This window comes from Ostrea edulis, chromosome 1 (assembly GCF_947568905.1).
Source record: "Ostrea edulis chromosome 1, xbOstEdul1.1, whole genome shotgun sequence".
In the NCBI taxonomy this organism is placed as follows: Eukaryota; Metazoa; Mollusca; class Bivalvia; order Ostreida; family Ostreidae; genus Ostrea; species Ostrea edulis.
The window spans coordinates 6,020,572-6,046,467 of record NC_079164.1 but is presented as its reverse complement, the minus strand read 5'-3'; the positions used below and the strand labels follow the sequence as shown (position 1 = coordinate 6,046,467).

Here is a 25,896-nt window from a genome sequence, read left to right as displayed (position 1 = left end):
TACTTTTGTTAATTTTGTCATTTTATTTTTCACATTGATGTATGTACATAATTACAAGTTTTGTTGTAAAATACCAAACCAAAGAACAACTAGATTTACAGGAACTAAGGACTGTCAGATTTACAGGATTGTAAAATACAAAAACCAAGGACTATCAGATTTACAGGATTGTAAAATATAAAACCAAGGACTGTCAGATTTACAAGATTTTTACAGGATTGTAAAATACAAAACTGACAGATTTATAGGATGGAAAATGTAGAACTAAGAACAAACTACTAAATTTACAGGATTTTGAAGACAGATTTACAGGATTGTCAAATACAAAACCAAGGACTGACAGATTTATAGGATGGAAAATGTAGAACCTAAGAACAAAGTACCAAATTTACAGGATTATACAGACTCAGATTTACTGGATTGTAAAACAGATCCAAGAACTGCTACTAAATTTACAGGATTGTAAAATACAAAACCAGAGACTGTCAGATTTAACCTCATTTTATAGCTAGAGCATCTTAATGACCCCTAAAACGCAATATTTGTAGCAGGTTTAATTTTTCCAGTGGTATATACAGTAAAACCCAGTTTTAATGAACCCCCAGGGCCAGTGAAAAACTGTTCATTATATACAAATACCTTATACAGCAAATCATGATTATAGCGAACTTCCGGGGCCAGCTAAAAACTGTTCATAATAACTAAACTTTGTTATATCCAATATTTTCGTTATTTTTCTTTTGTAGGGAAATGAATATCACTGCAATAAGTGTAAATTCGTTATATGTGTGTTCGTTATAAGCGTGGTTTACTGTAGTACAATAATGTTGCATGTACTGTGCATCCAGAATTTTTCCTTCTGCTTTCTTTCGGTATCTGACCAACTAGGGTCATGATCAATAACCAGTACTGTCATGTCCTCCCATCGGTGGTTATTGCCATTGAAATGTGTTGCTACTGGCAAATCTTTTTTGGTTCTGATGGAGGACCGGTGGTTGTTGACCCGTCTGCGAAGGTCTGTTGTTTCTCCTATGTACTGCTTCTGGCAGACATCGCAACTGATGAGATAGATGCAGTTATTGGTTTTGCAGGAAAAGTTTCCCAATATTTTATAACTGCGACCCGTGACAGGACTGCTAAAACCCTCAGTGTCTGAGCTATATTTGCATAATTGACATCTGAGGTCTGAGCATATTTTGAAACCTCCATTGGGTAAAGGGTTATCCAGTTTGGTCCTTACTATCATGTCCTTCAGGTTTCTGGGACGTCTGAAGGATGCCATCGGTGGTTCCTTAAAAACACCAGCCATTCGTTTGTTGGCATGCAGAATGGGTAGGTGTTTCTTCAGAATACCGTTGATGTTCTTGAGGGCGGGGTGATACGTAGTGACCAATGGAACCCTGTCATTCTGAGGTTTTTCTTTATACTGGAGGAGGGACTGTCGGTCCTGTAGTGACATCTCATCAATCGCGGATTGTACCTTGCAAGGATCATATCCCCTGTTAGTGAGATGAGTTTTGAGGATTGTTCCTTGTTCTTGGAAAATAGTAGGAGTGGAGCAGATGCGGCGGATTCGCGTAGCCAAACCCTTAGGTACACCTTTGAAAGTGTGGGGTGGATGACAACTAGATGGCATAAGGTATAAATGAGAGTCAGTGGGTTTGGTGTGGAGATTAAACTCAATTTCCCCGTTTCTAAATGTGCCTGTGGTATCCAGAAACGTGTTATTTGAAATGGAAATTTCCACAGTAAACTTGATGGAATTATGGAAAGAGTTTGCCATCTCGATAAAATCGTCCAGGCTTTCACGACCGTTAACCCACTTATCTCAATGTCATCAATAAAACACCCTCATCGGGCCTGCCAGACCATACCCTCCTTGTGACCATGGATGTTACTTCACTTTACACTAACATTCCACATGACGAGGGTATCGAGGCGTGTAGAGAGGTTTGGAACAATAGGGTAATTAAATGCCCTTCAACTGAATCACTCATTCAGCTTCTTGAACATGTCCTCAAGTTCAATAACTTCATGTTCAATGGTGAACACTACCTGCAAATAAGTGGCACAGCTATGGGAACAAAAATGGCACCATCGTATGCCAACATCTTTATGGGGAGACTGGAACGTAGACTTCTACATTATTCACCAGTTAAACTCCTCAGTTGGCTACGTTTTATTGATGACATTGAGATGAAGTGGGTTAACGGTCGTGAAAGCCTGGACGATTTTATCGAGATGGCAAACTCTTTCCATAATTCCATCATGTTTACTGTGGAAATTTCCATCTCAAATAACACGTTTCTGGATACCACAGGCACATTTAGAAACGGGGAAATTGAGTTTAATCTCCACACCAAACCCACTGACTCTCATTTATACCTTATGCCATCTAATTGTCATCCACCCCACACTTTCAAAGGTGTACCTAAGGGTTTGGCTACGCGAATCCGCCGCATCTGCTCCACTCCTACTATTTTCCAAGAACAAGGAACAATCCTCAAAACTCATCTCACTAACAGAGGATATGATCCTTGCAAGGTACAATCCGCGATTGATGAGATGACACTACAGGACCGACAGTCCCTCCTCCAGTATAAAGAAAAACCTCAGAATTGGGCTGTCTATTCTTTGTTTTTGTTTGGAGTTGGTCCATTTTGTTAACTTATTCAAACTTGTTGTTTACATTATCTTTCTCTCAAACTTTGTTCATTTCTTACTTCGTTTACATAGCTTATTTTCATTTATTTATTTATTTTTTTGTATTTGTTACTTATTATTATCTTTTATAAATTATGCATGGTTAAAATAGAATCTCTCTGGGTACGAGTTAGCTTTACTATTTGTCAACGTAATTGGGTTAACTCGTTCCACTTGAGATTAATTAAGTTTATTTTTCTTTTCGGACATTTTGGATCAGCTCTTTGGACGAATAAGGCATGTCCTAATTCGCTCCACTTTTAACATTGATTGGCAAGCCTAAAGACCAAAAACATGTAGTCTGCGTTGTAAATACGTTTGTAAATTAGTGTAGTTGTAGTGCTAGATGTATTTATATGTAGTTTTTGTTATTATGCTCTGTTGATATTGACCACATTATGTAATTCTTTTCGTTTGTCCCGAAAATTTGACAATCTCATTGTTCGTGTCGTTGGTCAATTTAGTGCTTTGTGTATATATATATATATATATATATATATAGTGCTAGATGTACACTCTAAAAATGGTGTTTAGATCCTAAACACAAAGTTAAACACATTTCTTGTGTACAGTTTTGAACGCGTTCTAAATCTAAACATGTTTAACACTTTCTGTGTTTAGGTTTTAAACATGTTTAATCCAATGTGTTTAGGTTTTGAACATGTTTAATTCTTTTAATGTTTAGGTGTAGAACATGTTTAACCCTTATTATGTTTAGGTTTTGAACATGTTTACCCTTATTGTGTTTAGGTTTTGAACACGTTTACCTCTTTTGTGTTTAGGTTTTGAACATGTTTAGTTCTTCTTGTATTTAGGTTTTGACTTTGTCTCAATTACAAAATGATTTGCTAACCTTCTATTTAAAACTCAATCCACAGCATTAAAGAGTCTTAAATAGTAGCTTTCTCTTCTATTATAGGAGAATAACATTGCAAAATCTAGCAAGAATATCCCTTGCATTACAAACTGTGTCTATGGGATCCATGATGTTTCAAATCGAACAATGCGGGTAAAGTGATTTCCTACACACAAAGAACACCGGAAAACACTTATAAACAGATATATTCACAAATACACAGAACAACTTGCAAGGGGTTAACAAATACAATAACTACACTGCTGCACTTTCTAAAACACGTCCGATTGCCTAGAGTTCGCGGGTAAGAGAGAGAGAAAATCACGTGCAGGCTCAGAGGACTCCGAGCCCGACCAGAAATACTAAAAATCCCCCCCCCCCCCCCCCCCCCCCCCCCCAAAAAAAATCACTACACGGGTTTGGGCGGTTCTTCTCAAATTACATTGCAAGTCTATTTCTATATTCTAATTGCCGAAACAACACGGTTGACATTTCCGCGATACATGTTAAAGACAAAACCATTAAAAATCACTCATGCACATATAAGAAGTAAACTATACATGGTTAAATATCACCCGGCAAGTACAACTTCAACAATTTTTTTGTCTTTGATATGCTAGTTTTCGCATAACAGGCACTGTCACATGTTGAATTAAAAAAAAGGGGGGGGGGCATCAATTGCAACTGATGTTCTCTTTCACAAGATTTAAATGAATTTTGTTCCAATGCAAAGTAAGAGTGATGCATTGGTTTAAATTAACACTAAAGGCACGTCTAATACCAGAGACAATGAATTACACTATTTTTTAAAATTCAATATGTATGTGTCCAGACCTGTTCAAGTTGAAATGGAATTCCAGATAAAATTTTCTGGATACTCCTAAACTCTGCTCATTTCCAACAGGAAAGGGTTGAAGCCCATAGACGGCTCTTCTAATGGTTCCATCAATTTTGGATATCGACCTCGACAGTGTATACTTGCAATACGGCGTATGATGTACACTATGGTCACTATCGGGACCTGGTACACTATAGCAGTTTGAAGTATGGCAATTCTGACATGCAATTTTTTCTGCAATTCGAATTTCATTTACAGAAGACAGGAATATTCTACATGAAGACTGTAAAACTAATGTCAACAATGTTACTAAGCTTATCATGTTCAAAACCTAAACGCATAGACGTTTAGGATTGTGTTTAGACGTTTAGGAATGTGTTTAGCAAGTGTTTAGCATGTTATTTTGTGTTTAGATACTGTATTTTTGCATAGCTAAACATGTTCTCAGTCTGAACATGTTTAGGGTAGAACATGTTTATTACACTTCGCGTTTAGGATATAAGCACAATCCTAAACACGTTTAGACCTAAACACGTTTAAAAAGTGTTCCAAACCTAAACATTGTTTTTAGAGTGTATATATATATATATATATATATATATATATATATATATATATATATATAGTCGTGGTCTTATTGATGAGTGATCAGTGATATTAAAAAGATAAATTAAGATTCCGGCATATATCCCCCCTCTCTATTTTCTCCTCTGAGTGCCCCAGCAGTGGAAGTGACAAATTTGACAAAGACATGAAATCTGGAGAACGTGTGCTAACAGTTTGATCAAATGTCCACAGAGTAATCGGTGTGGGTAAATGAAGTGTCGGCTTGATCAAATCCCCTTTCAATGCAGAAGAATTTGCATATCAAGCCTATTATCACAAAAACTAATTCTGACGGGGTGAAGCCGACAGGTAATGTTTTATAGTAATTTTACCCGTTACCCGTGTTACAAATATCCATGTATACCAAACAAATTTATTTCGTGTTATTTAATGACAATCTTTTTGATCGACTCCGTTAGTGTGGAGGGGTGGGGGTGGGGGGGGGGTGCATTGTAGAGACTTGTATCATAAAAAGAACTGAGTGAGCTGCTGAATATTCGTGCACTATAAACTCAAGTATGAAATTCCAGAAGAGCGGAATGTTCAAAGATTGTGTAGGATTTATGTGTAAAATGGAGATCTATAGCTGTGTGGGATTAGTTTGAGATCTATACCTGTATGGGATTCGTTTGAGACATATAGTTGAGTGGGATTAGTTTGAGATCTATAGCTGTGTGGGGTTTCTTTGAGATCTATAACTGTGTGGGATTTGTTTGAGATCTATAACTGTGTGGGATTTGTTTGAGATCTATAACTGTGTGGGATTTGTTTGAGATCTATAGCTATATGGGATTTGTTTGAGATATATAACTGTGTGGGATTTGTTTGAGATATATAACTGTGTGGGATTTGTTTGAGATATATAACTGTGTGGGATTTGTTTGAGATATATAACTGTGTGGGTTAGTTTGAGATCTATAGCTATGTGGGATTTGTTTGAGATATATAACTGTGTGGGATTTATTTGAGATATATAACTGTGTGGGATTTGTTTGAGATATATAACTGTGTGGGATTTGTTTGAGATATATAACTGTGTGGAATTTGTTTGACATATATAACTGTGTGGGATTTGTTTGACATATATAAATGTGTGGAATTTGTTTGAGATATATAACTATGTGGGATTTGTTTGAGATCTATAGCTGTGTGGGATTTGTTTGAGATATATAACTGTGTGGGATTTGTTTGAGATATATAACTGTGTGGAATTTGTTTGAGATATATAACTGTGTGGGTTAGTTTGAGATATATAGCTATATGGGATTAGTTTGAGATCTATAACTGTGTGGAATTTGTTTGAGATCTATAACTGTGTGGGATTTGTTTGAGATATATAACTGTGTGGGATTTGTTTGAGATATATAACTGTGTGGGTTAGTTTGAGATCTATAGCTATGTGGGATTTGTTTGAGATATATAACTGTGTGGGATTTATTTGAGATATATAACTGTGTGGGATTTGTTTGAGATATATAACTGTGTGGGATTTGTTTGAGATATATAACTGTGTGGAATTTGTTTGACATATATAACTGTGTGGGATTTGTTTGACATATATAAATGTGTGGAATTTGTTTGAGATATATAACTATGTGGGATTTGTTTGAGATCTATAGCTGTGTGGGATTTGTTTGAGATATATAACTGTGTGGGATTTGTTTGAGATATATAACTGTGTGGAATTTGTTTGAGATATATAACTGTGTGGGTTAGTTTGAGATATATAGCTATATGGGATTAGTTTGAGATCTATAACTGTGTGGAATTTGTTTGAGATCTATAACTGTGTGGGATTTGTTTGAGATCTATAGCTGTGTGGGATTTGTTTGACATATATAACTGTGTGGAATTTGTTTGAGATATATAACTGTGTGGGATTTGTTTGAGATATATAGCTGTGTGGGATTTGTTTGAGATATATATAGCTGTGTGGGATTAGTTTGAGATATACAGCTATTGGGGTTAGTTTGAGATATATAACTGTGTGGGGTTAGTTTGAGATATATAACTGTGTGGGGTTTGTTTGAGATATATAACTGTGTGGGATTTGTTTGAGATCTATAGCTGTGTGGGGTTAGTTTGAGGTATACAGCTGTGTGGGATTAGTTTGAGATACATAACTATGTGGGATTTGTTTGAGATATATAGCTATGTGGGATTATAGTTTGAGAATTATAATTGTGTGGAATTCGTTTGAGATGTGTAGCTGATTTATAGACACTGCTGAAGGTCACACCTTCAATTGGAACTTGAGATATCAGCGCCTGAAATTCTTAGATCGTGGAGTGTAGCGATGAGAGTTGTGTCCATACTTTATTAAGACAATGGGCTGGCAGGTGTTTTTGATTTCTCAAGAAAGCCAATACATTTCTCTACTTGATGACGTCAGATAAAATTATGAGAGAACCTATACATTTCTCTATCTCATCTGGTGACATAAAATAGAATTATGAGAAAGCCAATACATTTCTCTACCTGGTGACGTCAGATAGATCTATGAGAAAGCCTATATATTTCTCTATCTGGTGACGTCAGAGTTATGAGAAAGCCGATACATTTCTCTATCTGATGACGTAACACATATCACGAGAAAACCTATACATTTCTCTATCTGATGACGTCAGATAGAGTTATGAGAATGCCGATACATTTCTCTGTCTGATGGCGTAACACACATATCACGAGAAAGCCTATACATTTCTCTATCTGATGACGTAACACACATATCACGAGAAAGCCGATACATTTCTCTATCTGATGACGTAACACATACCACGAGAAAGTCAACACATTTCTCTATCTGATGACGTAACACACATATCACGAGAAAACCGATACATTTATCTATCTGATGACGTAACACACTTATCACGAGAAAACCGATACATTTCTCTATCTGATGACGTAACACACATATCACGAGAAAGCTTATACACTTCTCTATCTGATGACGTCAGATAGATCTATGAGAAAGCCTATATATTTCTCTATCTGATGGCGTAACATATATCACGAGAAAGCCTATACATTTCTCTATCTGATGGCGTAAGTTAGAACTATGACAGATATGTAACGTAATGACAATAATCACATATGTTTAATTGTTATTCATGAACTCATTGGCTTCTTGTTTGACGGATAAGGACCTTATATATAGAATTAATTCTTTACGGAGAGATTAAGAAATTAACATCGTATCACCTGCTGGGATCTGATTGACTATGGATAGATAGGCTGATGGCGGAAGGGGTGGGGGGGAGGGGGGAAGAGAGGCGGATCAAGAGAAGGGGTGGGGAGGTAGGGAGGAGATGTGGACCGTACTATCCACCCCCGAATTAACCTCAATATGCAGGTAGAAATTCATTTATGGCGCGTGTCGTGTGCCCATAGATTTGCCCTGAGATCGAACATCCGAATGCTTGTATTTTTTCACCAGTTCGTCCGTCCGTTTGTCTGTGGCAAAAACGTTAACAGTACCTATGACCTTTGAACTCTGAGTGAGAGGGTTTTAATATTTGTTACTACTACTGAGTGTACTGTGCTCAAGGACAATGTCACCTTGGATGACCCGACCTTGACATTGACCTTTGGTTTATCAAAAACTGTATAAAGTTGATGTAATTCGTGTGGCAGGGCGTTTCCGATGGTTGATGAATATGTCTTTAATGGATGGCACCATGGGCAAGACGTCTGTGTTATGTTGGTCTTTTAATATCATTAATGAATACAGTATCAATAATTAATCTAAGGAGTTACTTTAACACAAGTTTTATGATGGAATGGCAGATTTGAAATTTGCAGACAATCCAAAACAATGGGAGACTATCCTCGGACCAATACACCATTAATTCGACAACTTGTGAGAGAAGATGGGCTTTCTAACACTTTGTAAGTACGAGATGAAGTGTGCTTCTCCACACACCTTACATAAATAAGACATGGTGCAGGCTTAATGAATACAATCTGATGGATTTGATTAGAATTTGCACGGACAGGAATTATGATGGCATTTTGATAACCATGTCATTATACATATAAACCCATTGTCCGTCTTTCAAATTGGCTTCAATAAAAAAAATCGCCCAGCATTTAAAGGTCCTATATATCTTGTATTAACTGAATAAGATTTATGAATTATTAAATGTGCACCGTGTAGTGAGATGTACTGTGGTATGGAGGACGACACGCCTGGGTAAATATTGCTTTCTGGGTGAAATTCTTTATCAGTCTTGTAATTCTTGTAAACTAATCCTCAAAATTTGCTTCAGAACTACCTAATTTATGTAAGCAAGCACCTGTTCAAGCTATGTCTTCCATTTCTTGTAATGTTCTAAAACTTCTTCGTTTATTTTAAGTTATCAAAAGTGTTAGTTGCAAATTACTTACGGCATGCTGTTTTATCATTTATCAAATAAATAGGAACATGTATCTCTTTAACTTAGAAAGATGTATTTTAACTCAGAACAGATGTACTTAACTTAAAATAGATACTCTCGATTTTCTAACAAGACACCTCTTTAAAATCAATATCTATTAACTAGAAGTGTCTTTCAGTGTACGACAGTGCCCGGGTTATTTACTAGTTGTATGTTTCAGTGTACGACAGTGCCCGGGGTATGCCGGTTTCGTGCCCAGGAAGCCAACAGCAGGCGATCTCCAGAAGCGCTCAGAACCCACCCATATGGTCAGCACCATGAAAGCTAACTACCGGTCAGTATTAATTATTGTTGTATTGTAAATTTAACCCAACCCCCCCCCCCCCTCCGGACTTCGACGGTATTAACTCACAAGTCTGAGAGTATGGTCACGTCTTATACGGGAAAGGAAGTGGGTGCTTGACAGGAAGTGCGGCGGAGAGACGGACGGACAAACCGGCACACAGGAAACCTACAGCTCCCTCTAGTTTCACTGGTTGGATAATTACATGTATCTCGAGATTTTGCATTTTTGCTTGGAACAGAATGTATTTACAGTTTTACTTTGTGCGAGCTACGATGTTAATGGAGACGCGCCATCGAGTTAGGGTTCGTTGTTGTTAATTACGTTGACATGCAACTTTTAAATCATAATAATATGCCACTTAACTGTGATGATATGCAGCTTAATTATGGTGATACGCAACATGATGTATGCACTTTTTGGAGTCGGCTTTCGGTGTTGCCCAACACTGTATCTTTGAAGTTTTAAACAATCTTAAATATCTTCAATTTCAAATATATTGCTCGCATTAATTTAGTTGTTAATAGCATTAATTATTCGACGGAATTGATGCGCGGAATAATGGAATGGTTATTCTCTTCAAATGAATAAATGAAATCAAATTCAATTGAAGATATAATTATATTAATGCGCGCATCAACTCAAATAATACTGAAGTTATCAATTAAAGATTTCATCAACTCAGCTATTGCGCGCATCAAATCACTGATCATTGCTCTCATCAATTCAAGTGATGCGCGCATCAACGTGGTGGAAATATTGCTCGCAAAAATTAATTTAGAGCTCGGTATAGATGATTTAAATCGATTATCTCTTTAATTTCACTAAAGATATCTTTAATAATTTACAACGACTTTGTAAACGAATTAATGTGCGCATCAATTCCTTTAAAGCGAGCAACAAAACATTCACTCCATTTACAGTACCATTGTAAATAATTAAAGATAAGTTCAATTGAAGTAAAGAGATCATTTATGCTGAGCTCAAAATAAATCCACCACGTTGATGCTCACGTCCATTCAATTGATGAAACTGATAATTGATTCGATGATCCTGTCGACTGAATTATTGCGCACAGTATCTGAATTAATGATATCTTCAAATACTTAAATCTTCAATTATTTACGTCAATTTGGATACACAGGTATCGTATGAACAATTTCACTGAATCGTTACTGTTATTTTACACGTCTACACAGCTTGGCGTTCCTCTATCATGTGCATCAAAACAAATGTCGTATATTCATTCAAAGTATCAAACTGAAAAAAGAATCATACCAAAACAAGAATACCAGGACTATTGGTTATCTAGGAACTTGATGGAGAACCCCCATACCTGTACATTGTCCACGCAGTTTTGGTTTAATGCCCTCATTGCACTTCACAAGGGGTTCCGAGATCGGACAAACATTTAGTAAAAAATGATTTTCAACATTTTCATTTGTGTAAACAAATGTTTCTTTTCAGGGAACTTCCGGTCGATGAATACAGAAAGCAAACCTTTGCCAAGAAAGGTCCAATGTCCAGAACAGTGACGCTGACTTACCCATTCAATCCATACAACAAAATCTGAACCGTCCGAGGAACATCATGGAAAGCGTGTCATGAATTTAAACTCATACTCAAAATCTGTGTATAAACACCAATTCTGATTGCCAGAGTTTTTCTTATTTATACACAAAGTATTTATATGTATTATATAATAAATTTATGATTCATTTAGCTTTTCCTATCATCTTACAAAAATCCCAGCTCACAGTCAAGTGCAAGACATAAAAACTAGAGGTGTGACGGTCTGTGAGGAATAAGAATGTCTGCCCAAGGGCCATAACTCTACCAAGTGTTTTGAATCTCTTTGATATATCTTCACCCCAAATTTCAATACAAAATGGTGGAACGTAATGATGAACATCTTCTTCATAAAGCTATTTGAAACAAGAAACCAGTGTGATGTTTTGATCGACATATAACATCATCTTCAGTTCTGATTATCTAGTTACACAGGGATCATTAATAAAATTAACAATTGTCAATTAAGAAAAATAATCAACTCAGTTCATATTCTACACTTTAATTGAAACCAAATGATTATTACTTTAAACTAAACTAAAGAGCACTACAAATGGCACATGAACATTCAACGAAAATAAAATGCACCAATATTCGAGTCTGCCACAAATAACAATTGATTATAGACACTGTCTGGTCTCCTCCTCTGATCCGTGGGATCACGACATTTCATATAAAAGACCAGTGACCAATCAAACTGCAACAAGGGTCAAGAGGTCACAACATTTGCAAAATGAGCTGCATACCAATTTTCACCACAGGTTTCCAGTCATATATAATAACGCTTTTTATATCAGTAACTACACAAAATATATCTTAAATCTTCGATTTCTATACATGCCTTTTACTTCCATTATTGGAAAACAACAATGATAAACAAATAGTGAAATAAAAACGTTATATCCAATCAACGTTTTTTTTAAAGCAGCAAAGATTAACAAGCTTAGTAGCAAGATGATTTTTTGTAGATTGTCTCTAGTACGATATTTCATGAAGTTCTGTCTCTAGTACGATATTTCATGAAGTTCTATTGCTGATCGGGCCTTATAAGGACTCCTCGATGCGCTTCTCCTGGGCGTTCAGTTCATCCCAGATGACCTGCGGGACGTCGATGCCCACTTGGTCCTCGAGAAACCTCTTGCTCTCGCGCATGTCATCCATCCAGTAGTGTTTAGGAAGACTGAAGAGCTCATCCCAGTCAAAATTATCAATCCCGTCCAAGTTCATGCATCCTGTTGGCACGAAATAAAACACCAACATCAACCTCGCATTCTATATTTATTGCAAGAAGAAATTTTTAAAACCAAATTCCAATCCATATTTGTGAGATATCACAAAAATATTCACACTATTTTTAAACATAATTTCGAGGAGACAGAAATCTTGATCTACTACCACTTCATAACTTACCTTTCTTGGGAAGACTCCCTATTGGAGATTTCACAGCAATGGATTCATCACCAGCACATCTCCTCAAGATCCAGTCAAGTACACGAATGTTGTCCCCAAAACCAGGCCACAGGAATTTGCCATGTTCATCCACCCGGAACCAGTTCACATGGAAAATCTTCGGCATCTAAAACAATGTGTGTTTGTAAAACATTATGCTTTGAGTAACATGCAGGCCCCCATTCAGTCAGTAGTATTTGCAGTCTGTGTCTAAACATGAGGCCCATGGGCCACATCATTCACCTGAGTAACCTTGGCCCAAATTAAAAAATTTTCCCTAAACATTTGATCCCTATTGTGGCCACAACCTACCTTTTTTTACACACTTGAATCTACACTATGTCAGGAAGCTTTTATGTAAAGATTTCCCCTACATATTTGTATGTAAAACGTTGATCCCCTATTGTGGCCCCATCCTAGCTCCAGGGGCAATGATTTTAATAAACTTGAATCTGCACTATATCAGGAAGCTTTCATGTAAATGTGTACTTTCCTGGCCCAGTAGTTCTTGAGATTTTTAAATGACCCCACCCTATTTTTTGTGATTATCACCCCTTTGAAGAGGGTATGGAATACAGTATAATTTGTCCAAACCGGCCTCTGAGTTCTCCGGCGCTCTGTCAATTCCGGCCACAAAATATAGTCCCTAACATTTCTTTAACAAATCCTTTATTAATAATTCCCTGTACTCTGGATACTGCATATTCTGTATATCGGCTGGCTTACACAGTCCCAACTGCTATCAATTAACTTTAATTATCCTGTGTAAACCGGCCCCTCGATGATACATCACCCTATAATTGTTGCGGTCAATTGTATTCGGTGAACACAAGGTCCCAACTCTCGTAATTAGCTCTAATTATCGCATTTAAACCAGCCACCCCACGATGACCAACCTGTCGGTATTCGGTCGATCACACGCGGTGTACACAAAGGGTGTCTCAAGGGAAACCATAGGTAAGTAAAAGAGTGCAACTGGCGAGGAGTCGCGATCAGTTTAAAATAAAACCTGATTTTTAGGGGGTGCACTTTTCAATTATGATAGCACCACGCATGAGGTAATGGCGATCCCCCTAACGACAAAGACGAGAACTGACATTAAAAGACAAAGTTCAATTAATCGATGAATTTGATACATTCTTGGAATGAAACAAAATCGGCAACAATCCCGTTATGTTTTCAAAAGCAGGGTTTCCCCTCATAGATTTCTCGGAGCTCTACGGCGAGTCAGACAGTGATGATATGCAGTTTGTTAGCACAACTCGCCATGTCCGGTCGATCACTCGGCATTGCATTAGTTTCCGTTTCACAAATTGAGACAGTTGAAAGCGATACATTTACAATGAAAGCTGGGAAAGACAAATTTTAAACGAACACAACACAAACTTGACGAACGTACATAATGTAGCACTTGATAACGGCGATGATGTAGACGAAATCGACAATTTACCAACAGAAAATTGCGCGAATAATTCCCATATTTTAAACTGTTTAATAAAATTTGAAACTTTTTCAAATGAGCATGACAATAAAACACTGACATTTATATTGTTACATTTTGAATTCTTTTGTGATATATTAAAACGTTAGCAATCATTACACACGTATGCATAGATAGTGAATACAAGGGAAGCAACTCTCATTATTGTCAACATTCTACACTCCGGACTCTGTGTAAACCGGTCAATTTCTTTGGAACCACACACAGCCGGTTTAGACAGATTATACTGTATATATTTATCTCACCTGTCTGTCAGGTGTTTCCATTTCCAGCCAGTGCTGCAGGTATTTTCCAAAGTTGTATCCCATGAATGGTCTCATTGCCATTGGGTCATGCATGATCTTCTTTCCTGAAATATATTTACACATACTGTCTTAAGATTTTAAAATCACGAATGTTGGAAAAGCTTTCACCTTATTAAGAAACAAGTCCATTGCACCTTGTGGTATCTTCATGTTAATAATGAGTTTATTAGCTTACCTCATGTCAATAATAATGAGCTTATTAGCTTATCTCATGTCAATAATGAGCTTATTAGCTTACCTCATGTCAATAATAATGAGCTTATTAGCTTACCTCATGTCAATAATAAGTGAGCTTATTACCTTACATCATGTCAATAATAAGTGAGCTTATTATCTTACCTCATGTCAATAATAATGAGCTTATTAGCTTACCTCATGTCAATAATAAGTGAGCTTATTACCTTACATCATGTCAATAATAAGTGAGCTTATTACCTTACATCATGTCAATAATAAGTGAGCTTATTAGCTTACCTCATGTCAATAATAAGTGAGCTTATTAGCTTACATCATGTCAATAATAAGCTTATTAGCTTACCTATACATTGGGTCCTATTGATTTAATCTGTCTGTAAATTAAGTACTAAAAAATTCAAATTCCTCTTGCCTGTATGTTGGGCTCTGATCCAGATTTAACTCACCTGTATGTTGGGCCCTGATCCAGATTTAACTCACTTGTATGTTGGGCCCTAATCCAGATTTAACTTGCCTGTATGTTGGGCCCTGATCCAGTTTTAACTTGCCTGTATGTTGGGCCCTGATCCAGTTTTAACTTGCCTGTATGTTGGCCTCTGATCCAGATTGAACTCACCTGTATGTTGGGCCCTGATCCAGATTGAACTCACCTGTATGTTCAGCTGCAGCAGTGGACTCTGACTTGACACAAGCACCAACCATAACACCATGCTGCCAGCTGTTTGATTCAAACACTAGTGGTACACCTGAAAAACAAACCATGAAAAATTGATGGAACTGCTGCAGGTGTTTGCTGCCTGACAGACTCACTGGGGCTTATAGCTCAGGTGAGCTAGACTCCTATCTCATTACTTTTAAATCAATCCAAACCTGTTTTATTGAGTTGTCATTCTTTATTTCATAGTAGTTTATTTTTTCCTACTCAAGGAGAATCTGAATTTGGGGATATGTTCATAAAAACAAAGAAAATCACACCCACACATTATCTAAAAAAAAAAAAAAACCATAGAAAGTACAAGTAACAACCCCAGTCCCCTCCAGTTTAATTTGGATTTTTCATTGAAGTCGGACCCACCTGTGGGGCGGCGTCCACCGAAGATGAGGGCACTGACAGGAACTCCCTCTGGGTCCTCCCACTTGGGGTGAATGATGGGGCACTGTGCAGCGGGGCAAGTGAATCGGGAATTTGGGTGAGCTGCATTACCGGGCATTCCAATCTTCCAGGGCTGGTTCAACCAATTAGTCATAGCCATTTTCTGAAAATGAAAGTGAAACTAGAATCCTCTGCCATCTACTCAAAAATGAGAAGTCTTTGTTTGACATGCATTTTCTGTAATGCGTGACGATTTTCAAGAAACTTGAACAAATTTTGCTAAAGCTTTTAAACCACTTCATTTGCCAGTGAAGGAGAAACAGGAGTAAAGGGAGATAATTGTGATTGCCACAGTTACACACACATTATGATCTATGCAGACAGACTAACTATTTTCCTGCATACAGGTAAACACAACATTACAAATATGCACAAATTCACTAAATAAAACTCAAATCTTAATTACAGTATCTAAAAACCAAAAATGGGGTCGGATAAAGAGCAATGCAGACATTTTGGAGGTAGATGATATAATGATAAAGCTGGTTGTCAACATACAACACACAACTACATACTGATATTTCAAAGCATGAAGAATGCATTTAAAACAAGAGAATTATTCATTTTCATATGAAGAATGCATTTAAAACAAGAGAATCATTGATTTTTATATGAAGAATGCATTTAAAACAAGAGAATCATTGATTTTTATATGAAGAATGCATTTAAAACAAGAGAATTATTGATTTTTATATGAAGAATGCATTTAAAACAAGAGAATTATTCATTTTTATATGAAGAATGCATTTAAAACAAGAGAATTATTCATTTTTATATGAAGAATGCATTTAAAACAAGAGAATTATTGATTTTTTTAACTGAAAATTCTAGACATAAAAATGATTCTTTTGTTTATGGGGTACTGCTGCATTAGACTGAAAGTCAACACATTGATCAAGTTTGCTCCTAAAAGATCACGCATGAAATAATTATTCTACCAAAAGTGAACTTTTGATTTGTATTAAAGGTTTGAAAGAAAAAACTGAGTTATTCCCCTTTTCATTATGCATAAAATCTTCCCCGCCTCAATCAATGTTAAAAATACCCAATAAACTATAGGCCTATCATTGATTTTTTTTATATTATCTAAATCATAGTAATTTGATTATTTTCAATCCTAACAATTTTGGCTTGAGAAACTAAAAATAATTTTTTTAGTGATTTTTTATATTATAGTATTTTATATTGCTGTTTTATAATATAGTCTGCACTATTTCTGATTATCCATTCTGAAAAATTTCAGACATCCAATCACTAGGAGAGGGCCATTGAAAATTGAACATGTCTGCATTTGCTAGCTTTATGAATCTCTATATGCATTTCATCTCATCACTCTTAACACAAGAAATGTGATGTCATAAGCACAGTATATGAACAAAGCTTGGATAATCATAAGTTACACATTTTTCAGGCTAATTTCACCAATGAGAAACCTCAATAATGTTGCATTAAAACATATCGGGCTCACAACAGGTGTGACTGGTCAACAGGGGATGCTTACTCCCCCGTGGCACTAGATCCCACCTCTGATGTGTCCAGGGGTCCATGTTTGCCTATAAACACTTAATTTTGTATTCTTTATAGGAGTTATGAGATTGATCACTGCTCATCATATTAACACTTAATTTTGTATTCTTTATGAGATTGATCATTGCTCATCATATTAACAATTTTGTATTCTTTATAAGAGTTACGAGATTGATCACTGCTCATCATATTAACAATTTTGTATTCTTTATAAGAGTTATGAGAATGATCACTGCTCTTCATATTTATGTCAATCATGTAGTGTGTCTTCTTCCAAATTAATGGGAGTGACTGTACAAATATATTCCCAATTTACACGAGTAGCTGATTACCATTTATAAAATCAACATGTTAAGCAGCATCTGAAATAGAACTGACAATTTGGGTATGCATTTTCTCTTTTTCTGTGAAATCGTGGTCAACTGTAATTTGTAAACCCATGAGTAATCCAGAATCACAGCGTTTACACACTGTTACAGTGGAACCAAACTTCACAGTTTTCTGCGATACTCAAAATAAAGACAATCTAGCAAATAAGAGGGACATTTTTCCTTCAGATTTAGATGTGGTCATATGTGGCTAAAAAACGTAACAGATGTATATATATATATATATAAAAAAAATCATATCAAAGCAAGAAAATTTCTTCTTGTCATGCAGAAAACAAGAAAAATAAAATAAAACCTCACCGAATATGCATCCTGTATCAAATTGAGAAAATCTAATGTGGAGTAATGTAATTTGTGGTATCACAAACTACACAAATACAGTACAGTAAAACACGGTTATAGCAAACTCACTTATAATGAATTCATGCTTACAGTGAAGTGATTTTCATTCCCTGTTGTTTTTTTTAGCTTATGAACTTATTGGATATAATGAAATACATTCATAAGAAATCAAAATTGTAATCATAATTGTTCGTCCCCAGGACTTCACTATAAGCGGGTTTTACTGTAATGTGCATACTTATAACCAATGGTTAAATTTCAGACATAAAAGCACTAAAATCAAATAAATCGTGTGTGTATATGAGTTAAAATTGGAACATTTTGTCTCTTGTTCTTCAGATCAACTCTAAAATTCAGTTTGATAGAAACCCGACAATGTGTACTCTGTTGTTGTTTTGTACCTTGTCAATTTCATCTTCCATGCCCTCCCAATAGAATCCACCATCTGCAGTCTCAGCCACGTTAGTGAAGATCGAGTTCTTCTGGAAGGTCAGCATGGCATTGGGATTGGTTTTCATGTTGGTGCCTGGGGCCACCCCAAAGAAGCCGCTCTCTGGATTAATGGCTCGCAGTACCCCCTTTTTATCAAATCTCAGCCAAGCAATATCATCACCTGTGAAAATTCAAAGATTTGAAACATCTCGACTTACTTTATTTGATCTTTTTATATGTTATCAACTTGCCTTGGAAAAGAAATGAAGGTCTATTAATGGAAGATCTGAACCTACGAACAATTCACGATTCATCACCTGCAAAGATTCAAAGATCCGAGATATCTCAACTTAAAACGTTTGTTAGGACTCTAAACTGATATCATACCATAACAAAAAAAACCAACAATCTTTTAACATGCTATCAACTTGCCTTAGAAAAGATACAAAGGTCGATTAATGGAAGATATATACCTACAAACAGTCAGCTGTCAGTTGTCTCAAGTTGATCAAAGGAGCATAACTTACACAACGAACACATTTTGAAATCTTCTTACAAGTACTGGGGGTGGGGGGTTGTGTTTAGGCAAATCAAGAAATCCTCTCAATACACAAAGGAAATGTTCTACATTAAAAAGTTTCTATTAACTTGACCATTTGACCCCAGAATCAATAGGCTTTTTTCCCTCGATTGATAACAAAGCCACATCTTAAGTATCAAACCAATATTGAGAAACAAATGTGGCCAGTAGAGTGTCTACAAGCTCAGTGTTACACACACACACACACCTGTAGTGTCTACAAGCTCAGTGTTACACACACACACACACCTGTAGAGTGTCTACAAGCTCAGTGTTACACATACCACACACCAGTAGAGTGTCTACAAGCTCAGTGTTACACACACACACACACCTGTAGAGTGACTACAAGCTCAGTGTTACACACACACACACCTGTAGAGTGTCTACAAGCTCAGTGTTACACACACACACACCAGTAGAGTGTCTACAAGCTCAGTGTTATACACACACACACCAGTAGAGTGTCTACAAGCTCAGTGTTATACACACACACACACCAGTAGAGTGTCTACAAGCTCAGTGTTACACACACACACACACACACACACACACACACCAGTAGAGTGTCTACAAGCTCAGTGTTATACACACACACACACCAGTAGAGTGTCTACAAGCTCAGTGTTATACACACACACACCAGTAGAGTGTCTACAAGCTCAGTGTTATACACACACACACACCAGTAGAGTGTCTACAAGCTCAGTGTTACACACACACACACACACACACACACCAGTAGAGTGTCTACAAGCTCAGTGTTACACACACACACACACACCAGTAGAGTGTCTACAAGCTCAGTGTTACACACACACACACACCAGTAGAGTGTCTACAAGCTCAGTGTTACACACACACACACACACACACACACACACACACCAGTAGAGTGTCTACAAGCTCAGTGTTACACACACACACACACCAGTAGAGTGTCTACAAGCTCAGTGTTACACACACACACACACCAGTAGAGTGTCTACAAGCTCAGTGTTACACACACACACACACACACACACACCTGTAGAGTGACTACAAGCTCAGTGTTACACACACACACACACACACACACCAGTAGAGTGTCTACAAGCTCAGTGTTATACACACACACACACCTGTAGAGTGTCTACAAGCTCAGTGTTACACACACACACACACCAGTAGAGTGTCTACAAGCTCAGTGTTACACACACACACACACACACACACACACACACACCAGTAGAGTGTCTACAAGTTCAGTGTTACACACCCACACACACACACCAGTAGAGTGTCTACAAGTTCAGTGTTACACACACCCACACACCAGTAGAATGACTACAAGCTCAGAGTTACACACCCACTCTAACATTCCCACTACTATGTCCCCTCTTGCAATGAATTGTGAGGGGATAAATAGCACCAAAAGAGCACTGTTACACACCCACTCTAACATTCCCACTACTATGTCCCCTCTTGCAATGAATTGTGAGGGGATAAATAGCACCAAAAGAGCACTGTTATCCTGTTTTACCTACCTACAACTCGAACTTCATATCCTGGAATGGTGGGCCTGATCATAGCAAGATTGGTCTTCCCACAAGCACTTGGAAAAGCGGCACAGACAAACTTCTCCTCACCAGTCTTCTTATTGGTCAGTCCCATAATCTAACAGATAAAAAATCCATCAGCATTTAATACCCCCGAGACAGGAAACCCCTACCGAGACTCCTAAATTTTCTCTCATTATACAGCAGGTCTCATGTACAGTGCGTTCCCACAATTTGATTGACTGGCAGTTGGGAATCCTATCCTTTGTGAACATTTGATCGAAATTCATGCAGGAGTTAATTTTGTCCGCAGAGGAACAACAAGATAAACACAAACAGGACTGATGAAATCAACGAATTCTTACAATTCACCAAAACTGTACGTAATTCTTCAATGAACTTCTAGATCATTTTCACAAAAAAGATACATCTAATAAAGTTTTATACTTTCCATAATCATAAACCTGAGCATGTTTTTAAAAGAAAGAAAATGAAATAATGTTGTAAAAAAGTATGTAACATGCAACACAATCTATGAAGTATGATATCATAAACCAAAACAAATCCCTCTGCAGGTTGATTTGTATGTAAAAGGAGAGAAAGGAACCTTACCAACATGTGTTCAGCCAGCCAGCCTTCGTCCCTAGCGATGACACTAGCAATTCTCAGAGCAAAGCACTTCTTCCCCAGCAACGAATTACCGCCATAACCACTACCGTAGGACACAATCTCCCGGCGAGCTGGGAAATGTCCGATCATTATCTTCTCGGGATTGCATGGCCAGTGGTTCACCACCTTCCCTGAAATAAACAGGAGAAAAATTGTTACTCTCGATTCTTTTACATACCAAATTACTCACAATATAATTAGTAAATGACCCAATTCTTTCATTTTTATCTTTCCCTAGTCTGATTAAGACCATCCCTCCTTCTCCTTACACTCGACAATGACACTTGTGTATTCCATCCCACTATGCACTACGACCCTATTTTCTGCCCCCAACTCTTCACTTTTTCACACTGTCTAACCCAATAAATCTCATCTTTTAAATCACACTGGATTTTAGACAGGTTTAACTGTACAATATAAATAATACATTCAAGATTTTGTGCCAGCTTTATAGAAAAGACATGCCATTTTTGGGTTTGGTTTTTTTTAGCCAAGACACATGCTTCAGTACATAATGTATTCATTTACAACACTCCTAACAATAAAACCCACTTACTCTGCACCAGTCGGGGACACCCCATCTAGTGTGTACCTATAATATTCATCTACAACACTCCTAACAATAAAACCTGCTTACTCTGCACCGGTCGGGGACACCCCATCGAGTGCACACATCTGACGAAGTCGTTGTCTCCGAGCATTTCCCAGATGGTGGAGGAGACTCTCGTCATGATTCTCATACACAGCAACACGTAGTTGGAGTCCGTCAGCTGGATGCCGATCTTACTCATGGTACCCCCAATGGGACCCATGCTGAAGGGAATCACGTACATTGTTCTTCCTGTAAATATCACCGTTAGTTCATGTCACCTCGCTATCGCGATTTCCACAGTACACAACAAGCACTGTTGCTTCCAGAAAACTTACATTTAAAACATATAACTTTTAACTTTCAATGACATTTCAAGAATGGGTAGCTTCTCCAGGTAGGCTGCCAGTAACACAAAGGAATTCAAAATAAAAAGAATGTCTTAAAACTACTCAAGGTGGCATTACACATAATTTTGGGGTGGATACATGATTTTAAACAGTTATGAAATCCACTTGAGGAGTAATCAAAACCCGACATAATCACTGAAATTAAAAATCACGCATCAGGGTTCCAAATTACCGCTCGCCCACTCGCATTGGCACCATACTTTGCTTGTGGGCACCCCAAATTTCTGTTCTCATTGCCCACTTGTCGACTGTAATTGTCCGATCAACATTTTTCCCCCCGACCGATCCAAGTCCTAATATAAACGAAGTTCAATTTCCAGTTGAGATTTTGCCACTTTGCGAGACATTCCTGGGGTACTTCAAACAAAAAGAAAGCGTCTGTTTTGTTTTTTCAAAATGGAAAAAAAAAGGAGAATATGGCTCGATGACAGTAAAAAGGGGATGGCATGTACTGTGTGTACAAAACATGACACGAAAGGTCCTGAGTTATAAACTTGACATCATTGTAAAGCTTAGATCTTTAGAAATCACATAAAAAATCTGAAGAAGCATGTTTTGAAGTCAAATGCCACGAAGATCATGAAGTCCATGAACTGTGATATTTTTGCTAGGTTGACGAAATGAGAATGGAAATGTGAGAGAGAGAGAGAGAGAGAGAGAGAGAGAGAGAGAGAGAGAGAGAGAGAGAGGTGTTTGAAACAATTATAGAAATGGAAACAATTTGAATATTGATATTTTAATTTTTAATTAAATTGCAGTGTGACCTAATGTTTCTTTTCTTTTAAAAAACAACAACCCATGCTATCAGATTTCATGTGTGGGCTACTAAAATTTTATGTGGGCTAAAATGATTTCTTATTTAGGGACCCACTTGGCCCCAAAGGTATTTAGTCGAAGTTGGAACCCTGTGCATAAGTCTCACAAACAATAGATGACAATATAATAATACATTTAAATTTGTGTCAACTAACCCAAGGAAATTTCATACTTAAAAAAATGTCACTTGAAAAAAAAATTGACTTTATTTGACCGGGGCAATGTTTCAGAGTCAGTCGAACATTTTCAGAGAATGAAACAATGGAAGTAACAACTGACCCGCCATACATCCCTCAAGGTCTTCGCTGACTTCCTTTTCCAGGTCTTTAATATGTTTCCACTGTCCCAGAATGCCTCTCACTCCCTGACGAACATGAGGAACAGTTTCATACTTCTCCTCCGTTGCAATCCACGTTTTGGATTCCACTCGTGCCACATCTGCGGGGTCGGTACGGCACAAATAGCTGGAAAATAAATCCCATGGGTCATTCATAAATAGCTGGAAAATAAATCCCATGGGTCATTCATAAATAGCTGGAAAATAAAATCCCATTGGTCATTCATAAATGGCAAGAAATTTACCAACACAATTTCATTATCACAAGTGTCCGACGAAGTATTTTAGTGAGGAAAATGCTTAAAGCAAGAAGACAATAAAAGAAAAGGCAACATAGAGAATAAAAAAATAAATAAACCCGTGAGTTTCAGGTGACGTGACAATCCTAATTTACAGTTTAATTGACACCAACAGCAGTATGGTTGGTGCCTTGTGTCAGAAACTCAGCACTATCGCCAACACTTTGTATTTTCTTATCAGTAATAAATTTACAGAATTGATAGCACTCATGCACATCTTTTATTGAGTTATTGAATAAAAACTTATTTGTGTTACATCCCTCATTTGCAATTGTGTGGTGAGAAGATCTATTTCCCTACGTTGGCCTCTGTAGTATTCTTATCTATAACTTTGACGTTTGTTTTTCTTTACAATCACAATAATGCCCCATGTTTAGGCAATTTAATTAGCTATGATTCATAGTAGTAACCTCTTACATTTGGCAGGGTAAAGAAGGAAAACTAGACTATTCACCAATTTACCTTTGGCTGACCCCGCACAAGGGGACAATTAAAATTACTGGTTTATAGGTATATCAAAATTCTACAAATTTTGGACGAGAAAATTTTTCATTTGGACATGTGGAAGTTTGAGTTTACTTACCCAAATGGCAAGTGAGATCAAAAGTTAATGTCTATCCCTACATGACAGCTCCTGAAGAAACATAGTTTCTAAAACTACTAAATGTAACATGACAAGGCCTCTGAATATGTTAGGTTCTATTTTGATGGAATTCAACTATATAGCTTGAGTATTTTCTACACTTACAGAATGGGTTAGAACATTCTATCTCTAATCCTTAGTGACGTAGCAATTTTCATATCTCATCTCTAATCCTTAGGGACGTACCAGTTTTCGCACTTACAGAATGGGTACAGAACATCCTTATTTCTAATCCTTAGTGACATACCAGTTGTCATATTTAGGAAGTGGAGTCAGGACGCCTCTCTCTATCAGTTTATGCGTAATCTCCTCGGCCTCCGCATGCGTCCCATCACAGATATACAGGGCTCGTGGTTTACATTTATAAACCTAAATAGAAACAATACACCATCACTTAGACATGAGCTGCACAAGGCGGGATATATCCCCTCGCAATGAGTGTCTACAAGAATTTTCTAAAAGTTCCATAGTGACCTACTGACCTTGACCTTTGACCCCAAATCAGTAAGGGTTTTCCTCTTTTAATAAGAAAGTCACATAAGAAGTAGCAAATCAATCAAGCAAAAAATGTGGCTTTTAGAGCGTTTATATGCTCAGTGTTACACACACACTCTCACTCGCCCACAAACAGCCCTGTTACTACATCTCCTCCCGCAATGAATGGCGAGGGGATAAGCATATTTTTATCCTCATTTAACACAATGAATTGGTATTTCAAGATCACTGTGCAATGTCACAGTAATTGAATTTAACACCGTGGATGGGGAAACATAAAATACAGGTTTATCATAGCCTGCTGCTACCACGCACAACCTCACCAATGCTGAGGCAGAAGCTGCTCCTTAAACAGCTAGCATCTCTCCACACTACACTGGAATACAACGAAGAAGCAGCCAAATAGTTTACAAACTGCATCATTATTTCAAATGTTTGTTACCTTCCCAACAGATTCTTACCCATTTGGCCAAATATTTCTGGACTTTCTTTGGGAGGACATGAAAATCTCCCTTGATGATGGGAACATGACCTAACTTCTGGATGACAATCTCGTGGATTTCAATGAAATCCGGTGCTTCATCTTCCATTGTAAAACCTATGGGTTTTAATCAACCTGTGACTAAAAAAAATATTGAAAATTTAAAGTATATAGTATCTTTTAATATTTAAACGATTATCATAACAGCAGGTCTCAAAAGTTGAATAATGTTGTTACCATTGCAAATGACCAAAGCAGTTTATCACTAACAGCAGCATTACATTAGAACACTCAGAGACAATGGTGACATATATCATCTCAGGGTGCCTCAAACCTAATGCTCACCTGAACCTAAAACCAGAGCTTACTGAATAAAATTTATCAAATCCATCCATCTCTCATCAATTTTGTGGTTGTGATCTACTTTTACACTACCCATTAAAATTTCAGGT

The 25,896-nt window shown here is 37.1% G+C and overlaps 2 protein-coding genes across 5 annotated transcripts in view; one reads left to right on the top strand and one right to left on the bottom strand.

Moving 5' to 3' along the window:
- Positions 1 to 9,121: 9,121 nt before the first annotated feature.
- LOC125664331 (spermatogenesis-associated protein 48-like) lies at positions 9,122 to 11,434 on the top strand. Its single transcript, XM_048897058.2, has 3 exons — positions 9,122 to 9,198; positions 9,603 to 9,716; positions 11,193 to 11,434. The coding sequence occupies exons 1-3, from the start codon at positions 9,167 to 9,169 to the stop codon at positions 11,296 to 11,298; spliced, it is 252 nt and encodes an 83-aa protein (XP_048753015.1). The 5' UTR covers positions 9,122 to 9,166; the 3' UTR covers positions 11,299 to 11,434.
- A 346-nt stretch (positions 11,435 to 11,780) lies between these two features.
- Positions 11,781 to 25,896, bottom strand: part of LOC125664307 (phosphoenolpyruvate carboxykinase [GTP]-like) — a 15,823-nt gene continuing 1,707 nt past the window's right edge. For 2 of the 4 annotated variants that reach the window (XM_056152191.1, XM_056152193.1), the window contains exons 2-14: positions 25,425 to 25,585; positions 24,716 to 24,837; positions 23,469 to 23,653; positions 22,012 to 22,215; positions 21,318 to 21,505; positions 20,694 to 20,823; positions 18,557 to 18,768; positions 18,114 to 18,125; positions 15,820 to 16,000; positions 15,395 to 15,490; positions 14,490 to 14,593; positions 12,705 to 12,870; positions 11,781 to 12,526 (exon numbers count right to left, since the gene is read on the bottom strand). In XM_056152191.1, the coding sequence (XP_056008166.1) occupies positions 12,339 to 12,526; positions 12,705 to 12,870; positions 14,490 to 14,593; positions 15,395 to 15,490; positions 15,820 to 16,000; positions 18,114 to 18,125; positions 18,557 to 18,768; positions 20,694 to 20,823; positions 21,318 to 21,505; positions 22,012 to 22,215; positions 23,469 to 23,653; positions 24,716 to 24,837; positions 25,425 to 25,553 (1,917 nt within the window). In that variant the 5' untranslated portion in view covers positions 25,554 to 25,585 and the 3' untranslated portion in view covers positions 11,781 to 12,338. The remainder of the gene's footprint in view (positions 12,527 to 12,704; positions 12,871 to 14,489; positions 14,594 to 15,394; positions 15,491 to 15,819; positions 16,001 to 18,113; positions 18,126 to 18,556; positions 18,769 to 20,693; positions 20,824 to 21,317; positions 21,506 to 22,011; positions 22,216 to 23,468; positions 23,654 to 24,715; positions 24,838 to 25,424; positions 25,586 to 25,896) is intronic. The other 2 variants (XM_048897026.2, XM_056152208.1) reach the window with 1 other exon arrangement.